Genomic DNA, 21,335 nt, shown 5'->3' with positions numbered 1-21,335 from the left:
GATCGGATGCCTGGTATCAGTTATTCTGGAGACATTGAATCCAGTCCAGCCATGCAGTCATCCTGACCCACACTAATCTTTTGTGGACAGACAGTTCCCAATGACAAGGCCTGGCTATCACAGTCATTCCATGAAACTGAATGGCTGTAAGCCATAACTAGACCATTAAACCTTCAAAAAAAAACACAAATTTATGATATTATTAACAAATGCAATTAATTTAAAAATAACGGTAATTTCATTAAAGCTACAACATCAATTAAAATAAGGTAAAAAAAAAACTAAGATGCATACTTTCTCAAGTGAATGGGGCTATTTTAGACATTTTACAGCTGCCATAAGTTGAGGGCCCAAACGCAAAGTGTATTCAGTCTCTCATCTTGTGCAGTTATTCAAAATCAATAGTGAGTCCAGTGACATATTGAGAGATGAGATGCACTGTCTCGACTGCTTTCCATATTCCTATAGTGCTTAAGGCAATTACCTTCAAATATTAATAATATGACAAAGAAGGTTAATACCCTTTGTGAGAATCAGTAATTTCAGAACTCAAGGCAAGTCTTGAGTTCCAGGGAAGTACACAGCTAATGACCCAAAATAATTTACTCTCCTTTGTCTATACACCCCGGTTTGAAGAAACGTTGTCTCATTTCTATATACATTATATAGTTATATGTGTTATACATACGTTTATGTATACTGAGAAGGTGCTTGGGAAACTGAAATAACAATAAATAACAATAAACCTGACTTGATTATCCTGCCTTTTACTTCTTCAAAGAATTCCAACAGATTTGTCAGCAAGATTTCCCCTTACAGAAATCATGCTGACTCTGGCCTACTTTATCATGTGCCTCCAAATACACCAAAACCTCATCCTTAATAATAGACTCTAACATCTTGCCAACCGATGTCAGGCTAACTTTGCCTGTGCTTTGCCTCCCTCCCTTCTTAAACAGTGGAGTGACATTTAGGATTTTCCAGTCCTCTGGAATGATTCCAGAATCTAGTGATTCTTGAAAGATCATTTCTAATACCTCCATAATCTCTTCAGCTACCTCTTTCAAAAACCCTCAGGTATAGTCCATCTGGTGCAGGTGACTTATTTACTTTCAGACCTTTCAGATTCCCAAGCACCTTCTCCTCAGTAACAGCAACTACACTTACTTCTGCCCTTTGACACTCTCAAATTTCTGGCATGTTGGTGGTGTCTTCAACGGTGAAGACTAATGGAAAATACTTATTCAGTTTATTCGCCATATCTTTGTCACCCATTATTTCCTCTCCGGCATCATTTCCTAGACATCCAATGTCCACTGCTGCCTCTCTTTTAAACTCTTTATATTCCTGCTTATATTATTGGCTAGCTTACCTTCATATTTCATATTATGTCTCCATTTTACATTTCTTACTTTCTCTCCTTACTAATTATCTTGACTGATATGAAAATATCAGAAGTGAAATTCCAATACCCCCTCTATCCACCCTCCCTGCATGTTTCTCTTTCACTCATCAACACTTCTGTGCTGTCAGATAGCATATCTGATATCTGGTCCTAAATCATCACGCATCCTGTAGATAACAAAATTAAACCTTACTCCTGATTTCTGATATCATTTAACGCTCATTCACTTTCCAGAAGAACTAAGCAACCTGTAATACTACTTTTACCAGCTACCTATTCCAACAGTTAAATCTACATGAGAACTGCTTTTTTTAAAAAAATAAGGCAACATGACATTTCAGCAAGAAAGTGACACCCTTAGCTGTTCATGTATTGATAACAATAATGCTTATCAGTTTGCAGAAATAAGGGAGTAGAAGCATTTTTTTCAAAATTCATATTATTGCATAGTCATTTTTATTTACTGATATCTTCCTTTCCAATAATTACATGAGCAGGCAAAATAAACTCCATATTTGCATTTATGACAATAAAAATATAAAATATAGACAATAAAAGTAGCAATTCCAAGTTCTGTACTAGCAGAACTTAGAAGCACCATTCTTGTCCAGAGTGAATATCTTCCAATGACAAGATTTATGGTCTAACATTTATTAATTTAATTACAACTATATCTTTACTCCTAATGGATCAAGAAAAATAATGTTCTAAATCTTCTTCAAATACCTTCACTACAGAGCAGAAACTTGCAATTTCACATTAGTTGATCAAAAGAGGTTACCTAATTGGCCTTTCCAAAGTTCTGTAAAGACTTTCATACATTATCCAACACCCCTCTAGGAAATCGGCCTTAATGTGCAATTTTAATAAGTACTTGGTACTTGTGTAATGCCCTGGTTAAGAGTTCTACTGTTAATCCTGTAGGGCATTTCATTTAGCAGCTTTCTGTAAAAGCAGTGTGTCCTGTTGATGGAATGTTTGAGTTTCAGCTAAAGATAAGGGGCTATGATGTTCAACTTAGAATGTTGTGTCAGCCAATCAGGATGGTGGAATTGGGAGAAGGTTTTAGAGCTGGTGGACACTGGTGGGGTTCATGGTCTTTTTGGTAGGAGCTGCTGGGAGGACAGGAGGGAAGGTGGCTGAGAATGCCATGGGAAGGAACATCCCTATCGAACAAAGTGCTTTGTGCAAATGAATGGCTCCACGGAGGAAGGGCCAATACACCCAAGAGAGCTCATTGGTTTGAGATGGATCTCAAGCAAAGTTTGGAATGTGGAGTATACCTTCCAGCTACATAGAACTCTTTCCAGTTGGCCTACCACTCAAACCAGTCTACTGTTGATGATATAGCCTCAGCCCTCTACTACATCCTGTCCCACCCAGAAAAAGATGCCTCATACACCAGGATGTTGTTCATCAACTTCAGCTTGGTGTTTAACAAAATTATCCCTCAGGATGATGGGCAATTTGCCCTCACTGGGACTCAAAGCCCCTCTCTGCATCTGATACGGGACTTTTTGGCAAAAACCCTCAGCCAGTCCAAGTTGGTAGCAACATATCAAGCTCCAACACAGTGAGCACTGGTGCCCCCCCGCCCCCAGGGCTGTGTGCTCAGCCCACTGCTGCTCACGCTAACTCATGACTGCACTTCCAGATTCAGTTCAAACCGCATCAAGCTCCCTGATGGTACTACGGTGGCTGGGCTCATCAGCAACAATGATAAGTCGGCATACAGAGAGGAGGGAGAGACACTAATCAAATGGTGCAAGAACAACAACATGTGTCTCAGCGTGAGACAAGACAAAAGAGATGACTGTGGATTTCAGGAAGACACAAGTCGACCACTCTCCATTGCATGTCAATGGTTCTGCTATGGAGAGCACAAAATTCCATGGTGCGCACTTGACAGAATCGAACCTAGGATCCACAACACCTCACTAGTCAAGAAGGCACAGCAGCATCTACGCTTTCTGTAGGTGCACCGTGGTCTGGAGGAACATTGTTTCATTTGGTTGTATACATGTACAGTAAAACAGCAAGATGGCAATAAAGTTGAATCTGTATAGCAAATGAGAACCAGCAATCATAGGGAAAAGCAGCCTTCGATCAATTTCTGTTATACACCAAAGCTCAGTGTTCTGTTATTGAAAGCAATTTGATAATCAAATTCATCAGGACATGAAAGGGATAGATAAGATAGAAGTAGGAAAGTTGGTTCCATTGATAGGTGAGACTAGAACTAGGGGACATTGCCTCAAGATTCAGGGAAGAAGATTTAGGACGGAGATGAGGAGAAACTGTTTTTCCCAGAGAGTGGTGAATCTGTAGAATTCTCTGCCCAGGGAAGCAGATGAGGCTTCTTCACTAAATATATTTAAGAAACAGTTAGATAGGTTTTTACATAGTAAGGGAATTAAGGGTTATGGAGAAAAGGCAGGTAGATGGAGCCAAGTTTACGGACAGATCGGCCATGATCTTATTGAATGGCGGGGCAGGTTCGATGGGCTGGATGGCCTACTCCTGCTCCTATTTCTTATATTCTTATTATGTTCTTATACCAGTGTCAACAACTGCTCTCAATTAGAATGACAAGCTAATGACATACACAACACACTGAAATTACTTAGTTCTGAAAACCATAATATCCATACAGTATTTAATGGTACTTGGATAAGTTAAAGATACAGATATATACATCAGAAAACACAGCAAATGTGTAATGACTAAAAGGCATTCTGGCAAACTTGACCAAATGTCATAATTAAGACAGGTAAGACCAATATCAGTTTTAACCAGAATCCACTAAACATCCTGGAGAGAAATACATCCAAAAGGTATCTGGCAATGTTGCAACTTGGAGATAACACAAAGGGCCATACGCCTCAAATTTAAGTATATGGTGATGGGAGACTCTGGATAGTTCCCCGACCAACAGCCACATCAAAAATGCTTGGTTATATCTGATGGACTAGTAATCAAATATTATTTTTATTTCACAAATATATAAAATCGCTCTGCATAAATGATAACTTGAATTGATAAGTGTCTAGAAGAGAATGCCACAGACGACACCTGCAGGATATAAAATTTCAATCTTGGAATCTTCACCACAGATATAGAATCTATTTCTCAATGAAGATTGTCTAAAAGTTAGAACCTGAATGTTTGAAAATTAAGAAACACATTCCTAAAATCCACCACATCCACATATAGATGCTGTCATACGCTCATTTTTATGTCATTAATAGTGTTTGTTACTCAAACATATTTAGAGAAACGCAAAGATGTGTATCTGGAGTTATGATCTTAATAAACTATATTCTATTTGAATGATGTCACAGGCTCAAGGACCAGTAGGACTCAATTTTGTGCAAATGTCCCGAATAAGAATGCCAGAGCAGCTAATGAGCAAAGTATTCTGGCTTAAGCACTATAAGCTTAAAATCAATTCCAAACATAATAGCCTTAAAAATCTTCAGGTTTTTGGGTCAATGCATTATTTTTATTGGCTCCATTTAATGCACTTAAAAGTAACTGCAATTTTTTCAGCAGATCATTTAAAGTTATGATGTGGATCTTGCTATGAGCATCAACCATGGATAAAGTTACACCAAAACTATGTAAAATAGATAGGAAATACTTGAATCACTTGCATACACTGTTTAAGCCTTTTTACTGGGACGCTTTCAGAAATCTAATTGAAGAGATTAAAAAACTAAAATAAAAATAAAGCACAATAGCCAGCCAAAATCAGCAGCCTAAGAATACTTCAATAGGCCAAAATTGGAATAAGACAAAATGAAAACAGATTACAATCTGAATATTGCTTACATATAATGAAATACAGATTTTTCACATCAGGACATTAAATCTATGATCCCGAGTACTCAAAATGCACCTAACTAGTCAAAATCCAGAATGTATATACCTTAGAATATTGAAAGGCCTGGATGTAAAGAATGCTTCCTATAGTGAGTGAGTTGAGTCCAGGACCAGAGGGCATAGCCTCAGAATATAGGGACATCCATTTAGAACGGAGATGAGGAGGAATTTCTTTAGCCAGAGGGTGGTGAATCTGTGGAATCCATTGTCAACACCAGCTGTTGAGGCCAAGTCATTAGGTATACTTAAAGCAGAGGTTTATAGAGTCTTGTTTGCAAAGGTATTAAAAATTACAGAGAGAAAGCAGGAGTATGGGATTGAGATGGAAAAATAAATCAGCCACGATTGAAAGCAGAAAAGACAAGATGGGCCTAATTCTACATTTATGTCTAATTGTCTGAATACTTCCATAGACAAATCATATTATTGTGTCAGTCTAAATGATTGAGATTCATGCATTTTACTCAAAGCACACAATCACAGAATGTGACTAATACCAATGAGATTGTGGAAAAGAATGACTCGATGATCACAGAGAAACATGGGTGCATATGAAATGATTCATAGGTTAGATTTAACTACCAAACAATTCACACAAAATGTTGGAGGAACACAGCATCAGTGGAAGGGAATAAACTGTTGATGTTTGAAGCCAAGGTCTCTCATCAGGACTCAGCTTCAGTCATCCATTGGGATGTCATTGGAGCTATCAATTCAGCCTTTAAAATTGTTAAGATTCCAATGGACAGAAGCAGGACAGGTACCGAAAAAAAAAATGCTATTTTGAGAATAATGGGTGCTGCAATGGAAAACTTTGCATAATAAAAAGTCAGCCATTCAGCTTTCCTTAAATCCATAATCATTTATAATTCAACCGGTCTGACAAGTAGGAAATCGAGATCACATGTAGATTTAAAAGTTCAAAGTAGTCATTATGAACATGTTAAATATGGTTAAGGACATCCTACAAAATGATAAATGAATGTGATAGCTGATTAAACATACACAGGCAACTGTGTCCCATTGGCTTCACATCCATAATGATTAATTAACATTTGGGGTAAATAGATATTATGTGGTGATACAAACATTAAATAACTTATAGCTAGAGATTCAGAATGGGATAGTTGCAACCAGTTCAATTATGATAAACGTGTGAGCCTTGTTTCTCTTCTCACATATGCTGAATGATCAACAATTTCTGTTAGTTTTTAAGAGTTATCTTGGATAAGAAATCAGCTAAAAAATAAAGTAAAACAAAAAAAAGTCTTGCACTGAAAGAGAAAACCTAACTGAAATTTTACATTCAATACCAGGAAGCACTGGGACAGGTTTGATGAGAAAGACCAACAGATCTAAGAGCTAATTAATCATAAGCAGCAACATGTTCCAGGACTGCAAGCTCCAGTGTGCTCTAAAGGGGAAAAAATAGCTCTAGTTGCCTGAAGGCAAGGTTCAGTGATCCCTAAAAAACTGGATGAGAAAAGGGGGGGGGGGGGTCAACAACTCATTGCTAATCATGATATGCATGAAATCTGTCGCACTATCAAGGCCATCTATCGTCCAGACACCCAAAGGGAGCAGCCCTTCTAGAGTTCTAAACTTTAAAGGAATTTCAGTCACAAATTCATCCTTAATCGCCAAATCTGGAAACTATACTTCGGATCTTCAAATTATTACCATCTTCAAGAAAGGAGGTAAATTTCATTGATGCAACTATTTATGGGTCTACTTGCCATCTGCCATGAGGAATCACATCATCCTCCTCAATCATCTTCTTTCTATGTACTGAGAACTACATTCCATTGGCAAAGGCACAAGAAACCCAAAGCAGATATTGGAAATAACAAAACATCTTCCAAAGTATCTGCCCTATCAAGTAACTCCTCCTGCCTTGTAAGTGCCAGAGTCAGCAGGTTCCATATTGCCCTCATCACCAATTCAGAGCCCGCAACAGTGACCCCAGGAATTGCCTAGAAGAAGAGGAGTAAGGTTACCCGCCCAACTCAGAAAGCAGCACTACTGGTTGTCGTGAGAGTTCTCAATGGCAGGCACACTTCAGAAAAGTGACATCCAAATTCTAACTGAGAGAGCTTCATGAGAAATTTGGTCATTCCACATGTGCTAAGCTATTAATGCATGCATTTCATAACACAAAATCTCCAGAAAAACTTCAAGAAATGGTGCAATTTGAGCTGGAAATGGCCAGAATTGTATTCTGTCCAGGAAACAAACAACTCTCATACATGTAGAGCTGAGAAAAACATCAAGCAGTATGAGTTTCTATGGTAGTAACATGTCACTCCTTTTCGCATTGTTAAGAAAAGCCAAGTTTGCAGGGAGAAGCACACCATCCCTTCCTGCCATTGTGGAACCCAAAACCACAGAGTGAACAAGGTCTTCACATCAGTAAATTATTTTGTAGGAAATTTTCATCTGCCAAAAGAAAGACACTATTCAATTATGACAAAAAATGTTTGTATTTACCACAATGCTCACCTTGCTCATTGGCAATCAAACTTACAAGTTCTCCTCTGATCCTTGCATTTGCAACCACTGCTGCTGTTTTCTATCTTGCTGATATGTGGGCAGCCAAAACATCTGAATGATAACTACCACTCCTGATGTGGACTTACTGATTTTATTTTGACATAACTCATCTTTTTCTGTTGAGCCATTTCCATTGTTAAATTTGCAAACTTAATTTGAAACTTGTTAGTGAGCAATTTTGAATGATCGCAGTATTAGTCAACAGCTGACGGGAATATAGAAATGGGCAATATTCTATCTGGCAGCTTCAGCTTTTATTTTTACTATTCAATCCAGCTGATTAAATCTGCAAATCGTTTAAGAATAACAAAGGCAAGGTGACATGTAACAGCTAAATTGAAGCAAATACTGGACCCTGATTGGGGCCTATTAGTGATAGAGAAGCAAGTAAACAGCTGACAGAAACATGCTCCATATCCTCCTGCCTGTGACCCTTTCAGCCCCACGCCAAACATCCATACTGATTTGAAATCCTGCAGAATACCTTTGGTAGGAGTCGGAGTCCAAACCAATCTGGAGAAACATCTGCTAGTTGAAGAACAACTTCAAAGCATAGAGCACTACTTCTAAATCCAGGACTACCAACTTCACAAGACAACTAAGGATATACAGTAAATATAGACCCAATAGTACTTAGGTCACTTAATTCATAAATGTAGGACATACAGTAGAGTCTATGATTCGAGATCTCATCCTACACCTGTTACAGACATTCTGAATGGAAGAAGTTCCAAGTAGATAAAAGCAGTGTATTAACCTACTTTTAACCTAAATACATCTATGCTATTTGCAGAATTTGAAATAAATTACATGACTATTTAAAAACAAATCACCTCTCATGTACTCCGGATACCTCAAAATGATTCAATTAAATACATAGAAGTATTACACATTTTAATAATGAAGGAAATGCTGTAGCTAACTTTCATACAAATCCCTCACAGAACAATAAAGTTGGTTAATGAGATAGATCAGAAGTCAATTATTAGCATAAAATAAACAATTTGGTAGTGCTTCTTTGCTTTTTATGGAATAGAGCAAGGAGATGTTTCACACCTACCTGAGAATGACAGAGGAGGGCATTGAATGTCAGTAGGTTTGTTAACCTGTGACCTTTAAAAGTAGCTATCATAACGTTTGAACAAAATGCTATTGCAGAAACTACACTAAGTTCATACCCTGTTGCTTTTCTTCAAGCCTGCCATAATACACTCAGTGGCCATTTTATTAGACGCAAGAGTGGAATCCGGTGTGGTCTTCTGCTCTGCAGCCCATCTACTCCAAGGTTCAATGTATTGTGCATTCAGCGATACTCTTCTGCATATTACTGTTGTAATGTGAATTTATTTGAGTTACTGTTGCCTTCCTGTCAGCTTGAACCAATCTGATCATTCTCCTCTGACCTCACTCATTAACAAGGCATTTTCACCCATAGACCTGCTGCTCACTGGATTTTTCTTTTCGGTTTCTCGCACCATCCTCTGTAAACTCTGGAAACTATTGTGCATGAAAACCCCAGGAGATTAGCAGTTTCTGACATGCTCAAACCACCCTGTCTGACACCAACAATCATTCCATGGTCAAAGTTACTTATATCACTTTTTTCCCTCATTCTGACGTTTGGTATGAACAATTGAATCTTTTAACCATATCTGCATGTTTTTATGCACTGAGCTGCTGCCACATGATTGGCTGAGCTGGTGTACAAGTGTACCTAATAAAGTGGCCACTAGGTGTATGTACAAATTTAGATCAGAGAAGGTTCTCTGTTGCACAGAAACACTGGACAATTCCAGTGGGAAATCTATTAAGTAATAAGAAAATTCAATAAAAACTGTTAGCCTGTAGTCCTACCTTGTTTATTGACAGAAGGTGAAGTACTTTGTATTTCATTTGGAACTTGCAGCATCCAAGCTGGCAAGATCCTTTTCCTCTGCACAGGATTCAGTGATGCATTATTATTCTTCTGTTGCTCATTCTTTGACTGCAAGATAATTCGACCATCTTACAATGCATGTAATATTTTGCCATGTGGAAGTACAATACGTGGACATTAAAACTGCTCGATCCCATCCTCACCAGCTGTTTACCACAGACAGAAAAGTACATAGCAAATGTGAGCTGAAGTTGTGACAGACTTCTTCCCTACCTCAAAGAACTGATACTGAAGCTACTTCAGAGCAGTTTCCACCAGCTAATTTTTCAAAGGGACTGGTAACAGATGTTCCCTCATCAGATCCAGCCTTCTTGTTGCTGCTTAGTGTATAATTTTCTCATTTCTGATGATTCATCAACAGAACCAGGAATGCTTCAATTTCAAAATCCATCAGAAAGGATGATTTGAATATATGACAATAAAAATTTTGAAGTAAAAGTGGAGGGAGTGTTGGTTCATTTAAAGAGCATTAAGGTGGACAAGTCCTCTGGGCCTAATGGGATGTACCCCAGGTTACTGAGAGCCACAAATGAAGAGATTGCTAGGGCCTTGACCAATATCTTTGTGTCCTCTCGAGCATGGGTGAGGTCCTGGAGTACTGGCGAGTAGCTAATGCTAGTCCATTGTTCAAGAAAGGAACAAGGGACAGTTCTGAAAACTAAAGACCGTTGAGTCTCACCTCAGTGGTAGGGAAGTTACTAGAGAGAAATCTTAGTGATAGGATTTATGATCACTTGGAAGACCATGGTCTAATTAAGGAGAGCCAGCATGGATTTGTACAGGGCAAGGCGTGTCTCACTAACTTGACAAGGGTGATTCATGAGAGTTGTAGATGTTGTCTACATGAATTTTGGTAAGGCATTCTTCATGGGAGATTCATCCAGATTAATAGACATCCCACCCTGCAAAAACTCATTTCAGGGAGGTAGCACCATCAATTTGCGGGAGACTCCTGGGAGAGGTGGGATGTCTGCAATAGAGTAGCTCCTTAGCAGCTAGCCAGCTAGTTTAAATAACGTTAGCTATGCTAATGAACAACTGACACCTGTTAAACTCACCTCAACATGTCTTTTACAGTCTTAACCCACCATGGGCAATAGAAAAGTCACTGTTGCAAACAGTGCAGCGAGCAACACTGTCATTATTTTGACCCCTATTAGGCAGGGGTACACTTTAACGTAGTCTGGGGTGACGTACGTTTTATATTTTTTTGGAACACTCCGCCATGGCGCGCTCTCGCTCGCGATCTCTCTCTCTATCGCTCGCGCGCTCCTGCTTGCTTTCGCTCTCGCTTTCTCGCTTGCTTGCTCGCCTTCGCTCACTCTCTCTTGCTTTCTCGCTCGCTCGCCTTCACTCTCGCTTGCTTTCTCTCTCGCGGTCGCTGTCGCGCGCGCTCTCTCTCGCGGTCGCTGTGGCGCTCTCTCTTGCTTTTCTCTCGCTCGCTCTCAAAAAAATTGATTTCTGTGATATTGTATATAATTTGCGGGCATCAGGGAGCCACTATTAATATGCGGGAGACTCCCGGAAGTTCCAGGAGAGGTGGGATGTCTGGATTAAGATGCGTGGGATTAATGGTGAATTGGCTGTTTGGATTCAGAACTGGCTTGCCCATAGAATACAGAAGGTAGTGGTTGAAGGGACTTAGACCAGAAGACCATAAGACATAGGAGCAGAATTAGGCCATCTGGCCCATCAAGTCTGCCCCACCATTCAATCATGGCTGATCCTTTTTTTCCCCTCCTCCTCAACCCCAGTTCCCAGCCTTCTGTAACCTTTGATGCCATGTCCAATCAAGAACCTATCAATCTCGATGAAAATGTAGATGGGTGAGTTAGTACGTTTGGCAATAATATAAAGACTGAAGGTGTTGAGGATCTAATGACAGGCAAAGAATACAGTGGAATATAGAACAGTTGCAGATATGGGCAGAAACAGGGCAGACTGAATTTAACCCTGCTAAATGTGAAGTGTTGCACCTTGGCAGGTCAAATGTAAAGAGGCAGGTCACTGCTAGAGGCAAGATCTTTAACAGCGTTGATGAGCTGAGCGATTTTGGGGTCCAAGTTTGTAACTCCCTGAAAGTGGCTACACAGGTTGATAGGGTGGTTAAGAGGGCATATGATATGCTTGTCTTTATTAGTCGAGGCATTGAGTTCAAAAGTCAGGAAATTATGTTGCAGCTATATAAAACTCTAGTTAAATAACTAGAGTATTGCATACAGTTCTGGTCACCCCATTATAGGAAGGACGACGAAGCTTTGGAGAGGATGCAAAAGAGGTTTACTAGGATGCTGCCTGGATTAGAGGACAGGTACTATAATGACTGGTTGGACAAACTTATGTTGTTTTCTCTTGAGTTGTGGAGGTTGAGAGGAGATATGATAGAGGTTTGTAAGTTTATGAGAAACACAGACAGAATAAACAGACGGTATCTTTCCCCCCCCCAAGGCTGAAATGTCTGATACCAGAGGGCATGTACTTCAGGTGAGACGGGGTAATTCAAAAGGAGATGTGAGGGGCAAGTTTACTTTTTTTTAAAAAACATGAGAGTGGTGGCCTAGAATGTGTTGCCTGGGGCAGTGGTAGAGGCAGAAACATTGGGAATTTTAAGGGACATTTAGATAGCCACATGAATGTGAGGAAAATGGCGGACTATCGATATTGAGTAGACAGAAGAGATTAGTTCAATTAGCCATTTGATTGCTAATCTAATTGTTTCGGCACAACATTGTGGGCCAAAGGCCTGTTCTTATGTTGTACTGTTCCATGTTCTATGTAAAATGAAAGTTAAGTCTACAATCAAAAGGAGAAGAATAAAATTTGACTTCATTCTACAAGCACTTTCTTCAATTTCAAGGTCATCAAATCTAAATTCACAAAGAAAATTTAAATACTTTCAGCAAGTTCACTTGAAATTGGAGAGAGGATCCAATCCGTATACAATTTCACAGTATTTTACACCTTTTATCCAAATCAGCAAATTTGATTTCAGGAATAACACAGATCTCCATTTTGGTGACATTATGGTATAGCATCATCTGTGGTTCTAAAGTAGCAAAAAAAGCTGACCAAAGCAAAAAATGGCTTCAATTCATAGGGCAATCAGCATCAAGGATATTGTAGAATGCTTCCAGATTTTTGCTAAGCATCCTTGAGAATTAGACAAAAAAAAAAGAAAAGAAGCAGCAAGATTTTCAAACTCGGGAGGCACAAGAGCCTACAGATGCTGGAATGTGGAACAAGAAAGTGCTGGAGGAACTCAAGAGGGATAAGCATCATCTATGAGAGGATCTAAACTGTGAATGTTTTGGGTTGAAATCCTGCAAGACTGAGAGCAGCAAGACATGATTGCCAGTATCAAGAGCAGAACGGAAGTGGTATGAATCCAAAGTGTCTTACCATTATCTTACTAAGATTTTCCAACTCCTCATAGCTGCTGCATGGTTCAATAAGATCATGGTTAACCTTTTACCTCAGCAGTACTAACCTCAATTCCCTTAACATGCAAAAATCTACAAATTTCTTTCAAATCTACTCAGTGACTAAGCATCCACAGGTCTCTTCGGTATAGAAATCGACAGATTCACAAGCCTGAGTGAAAAGTTTTTCTCACCCATTCTCTATGGCCAACCTCTTGCTATGTGATTCCGATTTCTGATAGGGAAACAATTTTTCTCTCTATTTCCACCACTCCCATGTCCTCTAATTTTGACCTTATCCAAAGCCTGAATGTTTTGAATCATCCAAATGCTCAAATGCACTACATCCACTCATTTCCTAATCTATTCTACTGAATCCAATCTCAAAATTCTTCATACACAAGTCAATTATGATTTTCCTATAATTAATCCACCTAATCCTAGTATTTTTTCTAAATACTGTATCTACTTGATTAATAATCAGGTACAATTGATGTCAGATAAAAAGTTTTCCATTTTTTAATCTCCCTTTTTTTTTTAATTAGTGGGATTACGTTTGCTACCTGCCAATCTACTGAAATCTTTTTAGAATCAACAGAATTTTGCTAGGTGACATCCAGTGCACTTAAAATTTCAGATTAAAATACTGAACAACTGAAAGGGATTAAAAATATCAACAAACCACAGGATTGACTTAAAACTTTAATTATAGATTATAAACAAGTATTGTAGTGCTACTACACCCAGCAATCAACTGCACGTTGTCTTACCATTCATTTAATGGTCTCTGTTAATATGCGAAACTTGCATCAAAACAAATCAAAATATTTTGATCATTTAACATGAGCTGTTAGAGGCGTAGTAATTTATTAATAAAGATCACAAATGAACTGACGATAGTTGCCAAAATTTGTTGGTGCTCTGCAGATTAAAATAAATTACATAATAATGGGATACTTTAGAAACAATACATGCTGCTGTTGCTGTCTGAAAGTCTGAAGAATTATTAGAGTATGAGGAAATACTCAAGTCTAAAAATCTGAATGACAGCTTCCAACTCTGCAGCATCTGCTATTGCTTTGGCTCAGCTAACTTTATAACATCAAAAACAGCTACTCCAGTCCTGATGAAGAGTCTCAGCCCAAAGAGCCGACTGTTTACTCTTTTCCATGGATGCTGCCTGGCCCGTTGAGTTCCTCCAGCATTTTGTCTGTGTTGCTTGGATTTCCAGCAACTGCATATTTTCTTGTGTTTGTAATCCAATAAACTACTTTACTGACTTCCCGTTCTCAACTTCTGTGAATTTCAGATCATCCCGAACGTTGCTGGCAAATACTTAAGTCTCTTCACTTACTACATTGGATCTCATTATGTAATGTTAGCTCCCAATCTCTCAATGAAATATTATATTTTCATCCTCATGGTTCAAAACAATCAAGACCTTATCACATTTTCTCTCTGCCACCAGTCTCAACTCTCAGCCCCCACCCAGAGTTTCTTAGCGCTTTCTTCCTTCTCCTCATAGCTGTGCTTCAGCTGACAAAGTTATACACATTGTATACTGTATAATTATATATTAAAAACCTTTGTGTTTTCTCTTTATAATTGCAATTTTATTCAGCATGCTGTTTTGATATTAAAACCCTGATGAGCCATGGGATATTATGTTCAAGGCGCTAATTAAATGCAAACAGCTGGCTCTGCAAAATTGCAGTATATTGATTGAAGGTACACAATTTTATCATCTTAAAACAAATTTAGAAAGTTGCTGAATGGTTATTTCACAAGACTATTAGGATAATTTAAATTCAAGTAATTAAATAAACCTGGTATTCAAATCCAGAAGGAGTGATGATGCTGTCGGACTGTCATGGAAACCCAACTGCTTCATGGATGTTTTTACTGACACCTAATTGCTTTTAAAGATAATTAATAAATTAATAAATCCTGGGCTTGGAAACATGGCACATATGCTTGGAAATAATAGATAATTCAAGATTTCAGAGCTCCAAATCTGCCCTCACTCAGCTGGCATAGTATTAGCATGGTTAAAATGTATGAATTGGTTTCTAATTAACAAAACATTGATTAATTATATAAGTATTACCGTATTCTCCAAAATGTTCTTTGGTTCAAATGTGCTGGATTTGGTTTTTGGATCACTTGTCTTTGGCTTGAAAGATTCAGTCCGTTGTTCTGTGTAATCCTCCGATTTCTCAGAGCCATTTGTAAACTTCTTTTGACCTATTTGCAAACTTTCTGAGTTAGATTGATCATCTTCAAAACTGGACAGGTCACTGTTTCTGCAATTATAGAAATGACAGAAATATTTTATTGCCTTATCACTGCAGGCTCAGTTTACATTCAAGACAAAACCTGTCGGTACAGCACATGAAATTAATTTTCACTTCACAATCGTTTTCTCATTGGCATAACAATTTAAATATCTCAGCAAAATGGTCCCATCACAAAATATTGTGGACTCGTAAAACATTTGAAAATAATATCCATAAATAATCCACATTTAACAAACGCACTAATTCATCATTTGAGGCAAACAGAGGTATTTTATTCAGCAACTTAATTATGACTGCTATTCTGCAAAAATATGACTGTTCTTAACACTTTAGTCATTTCTGTGTTTCAATTTTTAAGTTTCTTTCGAATTTGTTGTTGTTTTATACATACCATAATGTTTACATTTAAAGTACCCTTATGATAATGTATTTTATATATTTTATCAATTCATAGAACCATTAGCTTAGAAATTATAATACACCAAAACTGGTTCAACAAATTTTGGATATGGGTAAATATTATATGATATCAACCTGAGCATAAGGCAATTTGAAATTTTCAGGAGCAACAATATGTGTCTGGGATTTGGGTTACAAACTGAATACACAGTGAGGAGGTTGGGTGGGATAAATTTTACTGGTAACACACATCAAAGTTGCTGGTGAACGCAGCAGGCCAGGCAGCATCTCTAGGGAGAGGTACAGTCGACGTTTCAGGCCGAGACCCCTCGTCAGGGCTAACTGAAGGAAGAGTTAGTAAGAGATCTGAAAGTTGGAGGGGGAGGGGGAGATCCGAAATGATCTCTTACTAACTCAGCAACTTTGATGTGTGTTGCTTGAATTTCCAGCATCTGCAGAATTCCTGTTTGCGTTTAAATTTTACTGGTGGCCATTTACCTGACACTGCTGAGTTGAGGGTCAAAGAGATGGAAGTAATGAGGAGAGAGAATAGAGCTTATGACTTTGATCAATATTGGGGAACAAAGAGCGATCGGAGTCCATGCTTTGGATTAGGATAGAAAGGGACCAGAGGTATTACAATTGATGAGACAGAGGTAACACTGAGGCAGGTTATGGACATGAGTGTAGTTGGAGACTGAAGCACTCTGTGGAACTCTTGGGCAATCAGGGGATGAGTGATTGAAGCACTTGCATTAAGTTCAGGTCTCCAGTCACCATACATGAATACAGCCAAACGAAACAGAATTCCTCGAGGGCCAAGGTGCAAAAGGCATTACCAACGGCACACACCACATGGCACAAATAGCACATATGGTTATGATTTCAGAAAAACATACAATCATAAAGAAATAAAATAATGTAGACAAGTCCCTGAGTCACGTGACTGTAGAATGATGACAAGTTGTTCTGCTCCAGCTTATTCCACCACTGAGCAAACACCAGAGGGCAGCAGTGCCAGCAGAGGTCAGCCACCAACGCAGTATAGTTCCCAGCAAGTTCACAGAGTGCTCTGCTCTCTCCCACACCACCTCTCGCGTCTCCTCTCGTGGGCGGCTACAACAGGCCACCCCACGGCAAGGACCTCGTCTTCGCCACAACCGAGGTAACATAGCCACCGCACCATCAGACTCACCAATGAACCAGACCGTTACCAATATCCAACAGAGTCTTGCAATCACAATAAAAACATCCAAGACAATCAATTGCAAATTGCACTGTGTACAACAGTACACAATAAGTCCAGCTCCATCTCTATCAAGCAAACGCTGATGGGATAGTCCTGCAGTACTTGATGTCCTTAGCATCCAGCAGTTATTTGCGATCATTAAGAAAGGATAAAAATAAAAATATCATCAGGATATTGGAAAAAATAGGGCATAATGGTGGATGATGCCAGGAAAAGGAAAGCTTATTAAAAGACTTCCCTGTGAGGGATTTCAATACAAGATTACTTTAAGAAAACTAATTATCTCAGGATCTCCCAAATTAACTTAACCAAATTTTCCCCACAAGGCACCAAAACGAATGTTTCAGAGGGAACAAATTTCAACTCATGCGTCACTTGGTTTAACTGATTATTTCATTCCTGGAAAGTATAGAGACAAAAGTAAAGCAGTGTTATTTTCTAGGCAACTAGCTGTTAATTGAGCAAAGATGGAAGAAGAAAGATGTGGAAGGCAAGGAAACGTTCCTAGAGAGAATTTTTTAAATGTAGTTATCTTTTGCATTGCATTTTACGTTCACTTTTAGAAAACAGTAATTATCTTACTGTATTGTGCTGATGCACAACACAAAAGAATACAATTAATTTAGAATGAGAAAGCATCTTCATTTTTATTAGCTGCATATCTTCCGTTTGCCACACAGTTTGTTGCAAATGTAAAGTAATTCTCCACATATTAATCAAGAATCACTGCCACTTAGCAAGTTCTGGAAATAAAATTAGAAACTGCAAGGCAAATAGGGTCAACCATATCTAATGTAAATATAGGTTAAGATATATATAATTCAAGACAATTAAAAACAACTCCATTGATGAAGTTAGATGTGTATAATCTTAAAAACTGTCTCAAAACCCATTGAACAAAAGAGATCTTTCAGACCAGTGTGTACATAAGACTTAACTGCTGATAATCCTATGACAGCACCTTTATCAAAATATTATAATATTTTGTACGAACATTCAAAAGTAAAAAAAAAGTGACCAGGTCAAATAATCTATAAAAATATCACCCTATTAACCTTGAGTAAATCTGCCACACATTGATCAAATGAAAGGTCATTGACTTGAAACGTTAACTTTGTTTCTCCCTGCACTGACTGAGATTTTCAGCAGTTACTGTTTTATTGCACAATGCATGTGTTTGTCGTTTATTAAAACCAATCAGTCACCTTAACGTCTGGTCAGAACTAGAAGAAATAACTTTATATATGTATTTGTCTGGCAGCAAAGAAAAGCGGTCTCCTAGGTCCAGCCAGTGCCATTTATCTTTCTCCAAGGGCAGAAGCTGGTCTCCACTGGAGGACTGATGGAAGCATGGATTAACATGTATCTGGAATGTACAAAGGAAATGATCAACAAATTAGATTGCTTACTCATTTTGCTTTATATGCAAAATAACATCATAGTAGAAACTGGCTAAATATGACAAGCAGTGTGAATTACATCAACTAAGTTTCACAACAACACTTAAATCACTACTCTTCATTACAGAATATTGGATTTTTGACAGATAAGCAGAACATGAATTAGAATAACACACACACAAAGTGTGGGAGAGACTCAGCAAGTCAGGCAACATCAATGGAGAGGAGTTGACATTTCTGGCTGAGATCCTTCATCAGGACTGGAAAGGAAGGGGCAGAATTCAGAATAAGAGGTGACGGTGGGGGAAGGAGTACTAACTGGCAGGTAATAGTTGAGACCAGGTGAGGGGAAAGGAGGGATGAAGTAAGAACTTGGAAGGTGTTATGCGGAAGAGGTAAAGGACTGAGTAAAAAGAAGAGAGGAATCAGAGGGAGGTGATGAGCAGGTGAGGAGAAAAGAATGAATAAGAGTATAACCAGACTGGGGAGTGGAAAAGAAGGTGGGGGGGAGGGAGGGTATAATTACTGGAAGTTAGAGAAATTGAAGTTCATGCCATCAGGTTGGAGGCTACCCAGACAAAATATAAGGTATTGCTCCTCCAACTTGAGATTGACCTCATCATGGAAATAGAGGAGGTTATTGACTGACATGGCAGAATAGAAACAGAAAGTCAAACTGAAATGGGTAGCCACCAGGATTGTTTTGCAGCAGATAAAGCAAAGGTCCTCGATGAAGCCTTTCCATAAACATTGCCTGACCTGCTGAGAGCTTCCAGTATGTTTGATTCATGTTTTAGATTTACAGCACTTGTAGGGTTGCTTCTCTCAACATAAGGTGTCAGCAATTTAGGACGAAGATGAGAAGAAAGTTGTGATTCTTTGAAGTTGACTACCAAGTGACTGTAGATGCACAGAAAGTTCAAGATTGAAATTCATTGGTTATTTTAGTGGTGCTGGCAGAGAAGATTAGACACAATATCATGAGATGGAAGAGAAAGCCTTCTGATTACTACTAAAGTTCTTCTTTTCTGAAAGCTCTACAGATTCAACTTTAAAGAACATGAAGAATTGAAAATCTCACCAAGAATTTTAAATAGTTCTATCACAAGATCACATCTACAAACGTCCTTTTTACAGACCAACCAGAATAATAGTGAATTATCTCACTGTCAATAATTTGGAAAACAGCTCAGCTAAGGCTTCACACCGGGAAATCTGCAGATGCTGGAAATCCAAGTAACACGCACAAAAAATGCTGGTGAACGCAGCAGGCCAGGCAGCATCTATAGGAAGAGGTACAGTCGACGTTTTGGGCCGAGACCCTTCGTCAGGACTAACTGAAAGAAGAGATAGTAAGAGATTTGAAAGTGGGAGGGGGAGGGGGAGATCTAAGGCCTCCTTGGATAGATTATGGTTTGAAGATAATTTTTTTAAATCAACTAGATAATGTATATTTACCTACTCATCATAGCCCACACTTAATGCCCTAGAACTCCCATGTAGATTCCCATCCATGTATCAGCTCTGTATCTGAGTAGTTTTAAATCAATTTGCTTCCAGAGATTAATATTTGGGATTATTCATACTTTATCCTTTGAACCATCATCAAAACATGACATTTGTAGAATATTAAAAAATATTACTGAGCCATAAATTTCCTCACCGGTTTAATGCGCAGTTTCTCATCTAATACTTCCAGCAGGCCATGGTTTCGGGACACTCGTTTATCAGAAACCTAAAGGATTCATTCAAATAATATACAGTTAAACCACTGGCAAGAATTTTTGGATTAGAAAAATCCAAAATAGATAAATATCCCAAATTCAAATTGTTGGGAACTGGAATGGAATCAAGCAAAAAAGAAGTAAGTCACAGCAAGGATGTAATGTTGAGACTTTATAAAGCAGCAGTGAGGCCTCACTCGGAGTACTGAGGGCAGTTTTGGGCCCTTTATCTTAGAGAGAATGTGCCAAAACTGGAGAGGGTTCAAAGAGGTTCACAAAAATGATTCCAGGTTTGAACATCTTGTCATGTGAAGAGCATATGATGGTTTTGGCCTGTATTCACTGGAATTCAGAAGAATGAGGAGTGACCTCATTGAAATCTATCAAATGGTGTAAGGCCTCGATGGAGTGAATGTGAAGAGGATATTTTCTATGGTGGGAGAGTCTAAGACCAAAGGATACAGCCTCAGAATAGAGGGATGTCCTTTTAGATCAGAGATGAGGAGGAATTTCTTTAGACAAAAAGTGGTGAATCTGAGGAATTCTTTGCCACAGACAGGTGTATAGGTCAAGTCTGTATGTATATTTAAGACAGAGGTTGATAGATCCTTGATTGGTCAGGGCATGAAGGCAAGAGATTGGAGCTGAGAGGAAAAATAGATTAGCCATGATGAAATGGTGGAAGAGTCAATGGGCCAAATGGCCTAATTCTGCTCCTATGTCTTATGATATTATATAAAGACATCAGAATAGTGCAGGATAAGTGTAAGCAGGTGCTTTATGGTTGGTACAACCAGAATGGACCAGGAGGTCTGTTTTCATTTAGTATGACATTATAAATCTGAAGAAATCAGAAGGGATCAGAAGTGGAGAGAGTGAGCAGCTTCAAGTTCCTGGGTGTCAAGATCTCTGAAGATCTAACCTGGTCTCAACATATCGATGCAGTTATAAAGAAGACAAAACAGTGGCTATACTTCATTAGGAGTCTGAAGAGATTTGGCATGTCAACAAATACACTCAAAAACTTCTATAGATGTACAGTGGAGAGCATCCTGACAGGCTGCATCACTGTTT

The 21,335-nt window shown here is 38.6% G+C and overlaps 1 protein-coding gene across 1 annotated transcript in view; it reads right to left on the bottom strand.

Annotated features, from left to right (window-relative positions):
• aplf (aprataxin and PNKP like factor) overlaps positions 1–21,335 on the bottom strand; it is a 41,624-nt gene that overhangs the window by 18,257 nt on the left and 2,032 nt on the right. The window contains exons 2-5 of the mRNA XM_072265453.1: positions 20,201–20,272; positions 18,343–18,503; positions 15,300–15,495; positions 9,692–9,821 (exon numbers count right to left, since the gene is read on the bottom strand). Coding sequence (XP_072121554.1) covers positions 9,692–9,821; positions 15,300–15,495; positions 18,343–18,503; positions 20,201–20,272 — 559 coding nt within the window. The remainder of the gene's footprint in view (positions 1–9,691; positions 9,822–15,299; positions 15,496–18,342; positions 18,504–20,200; positions 20,273–21,335) is intronic.

This window comes from Mobula birostris, chromosome 8, assembly GCF_030028105.1.
Source record: "Mobula birostris isolate sMobBir1 chromosome 8, sMobBir1.hap1, whole genome shotgun sequence".
Lineage (NCBI taxonomy): Eukaryota > Metazoa > Chordata > Chondrichthyes > Myliobatiformes > Myliobatidae > Mobula > Mobula birostris.
The sequence above is the reverse complement of the archived record's forward strand: the minus strand, read 5'-3'. Positions and strand labels throughout refer to the sequence as shown.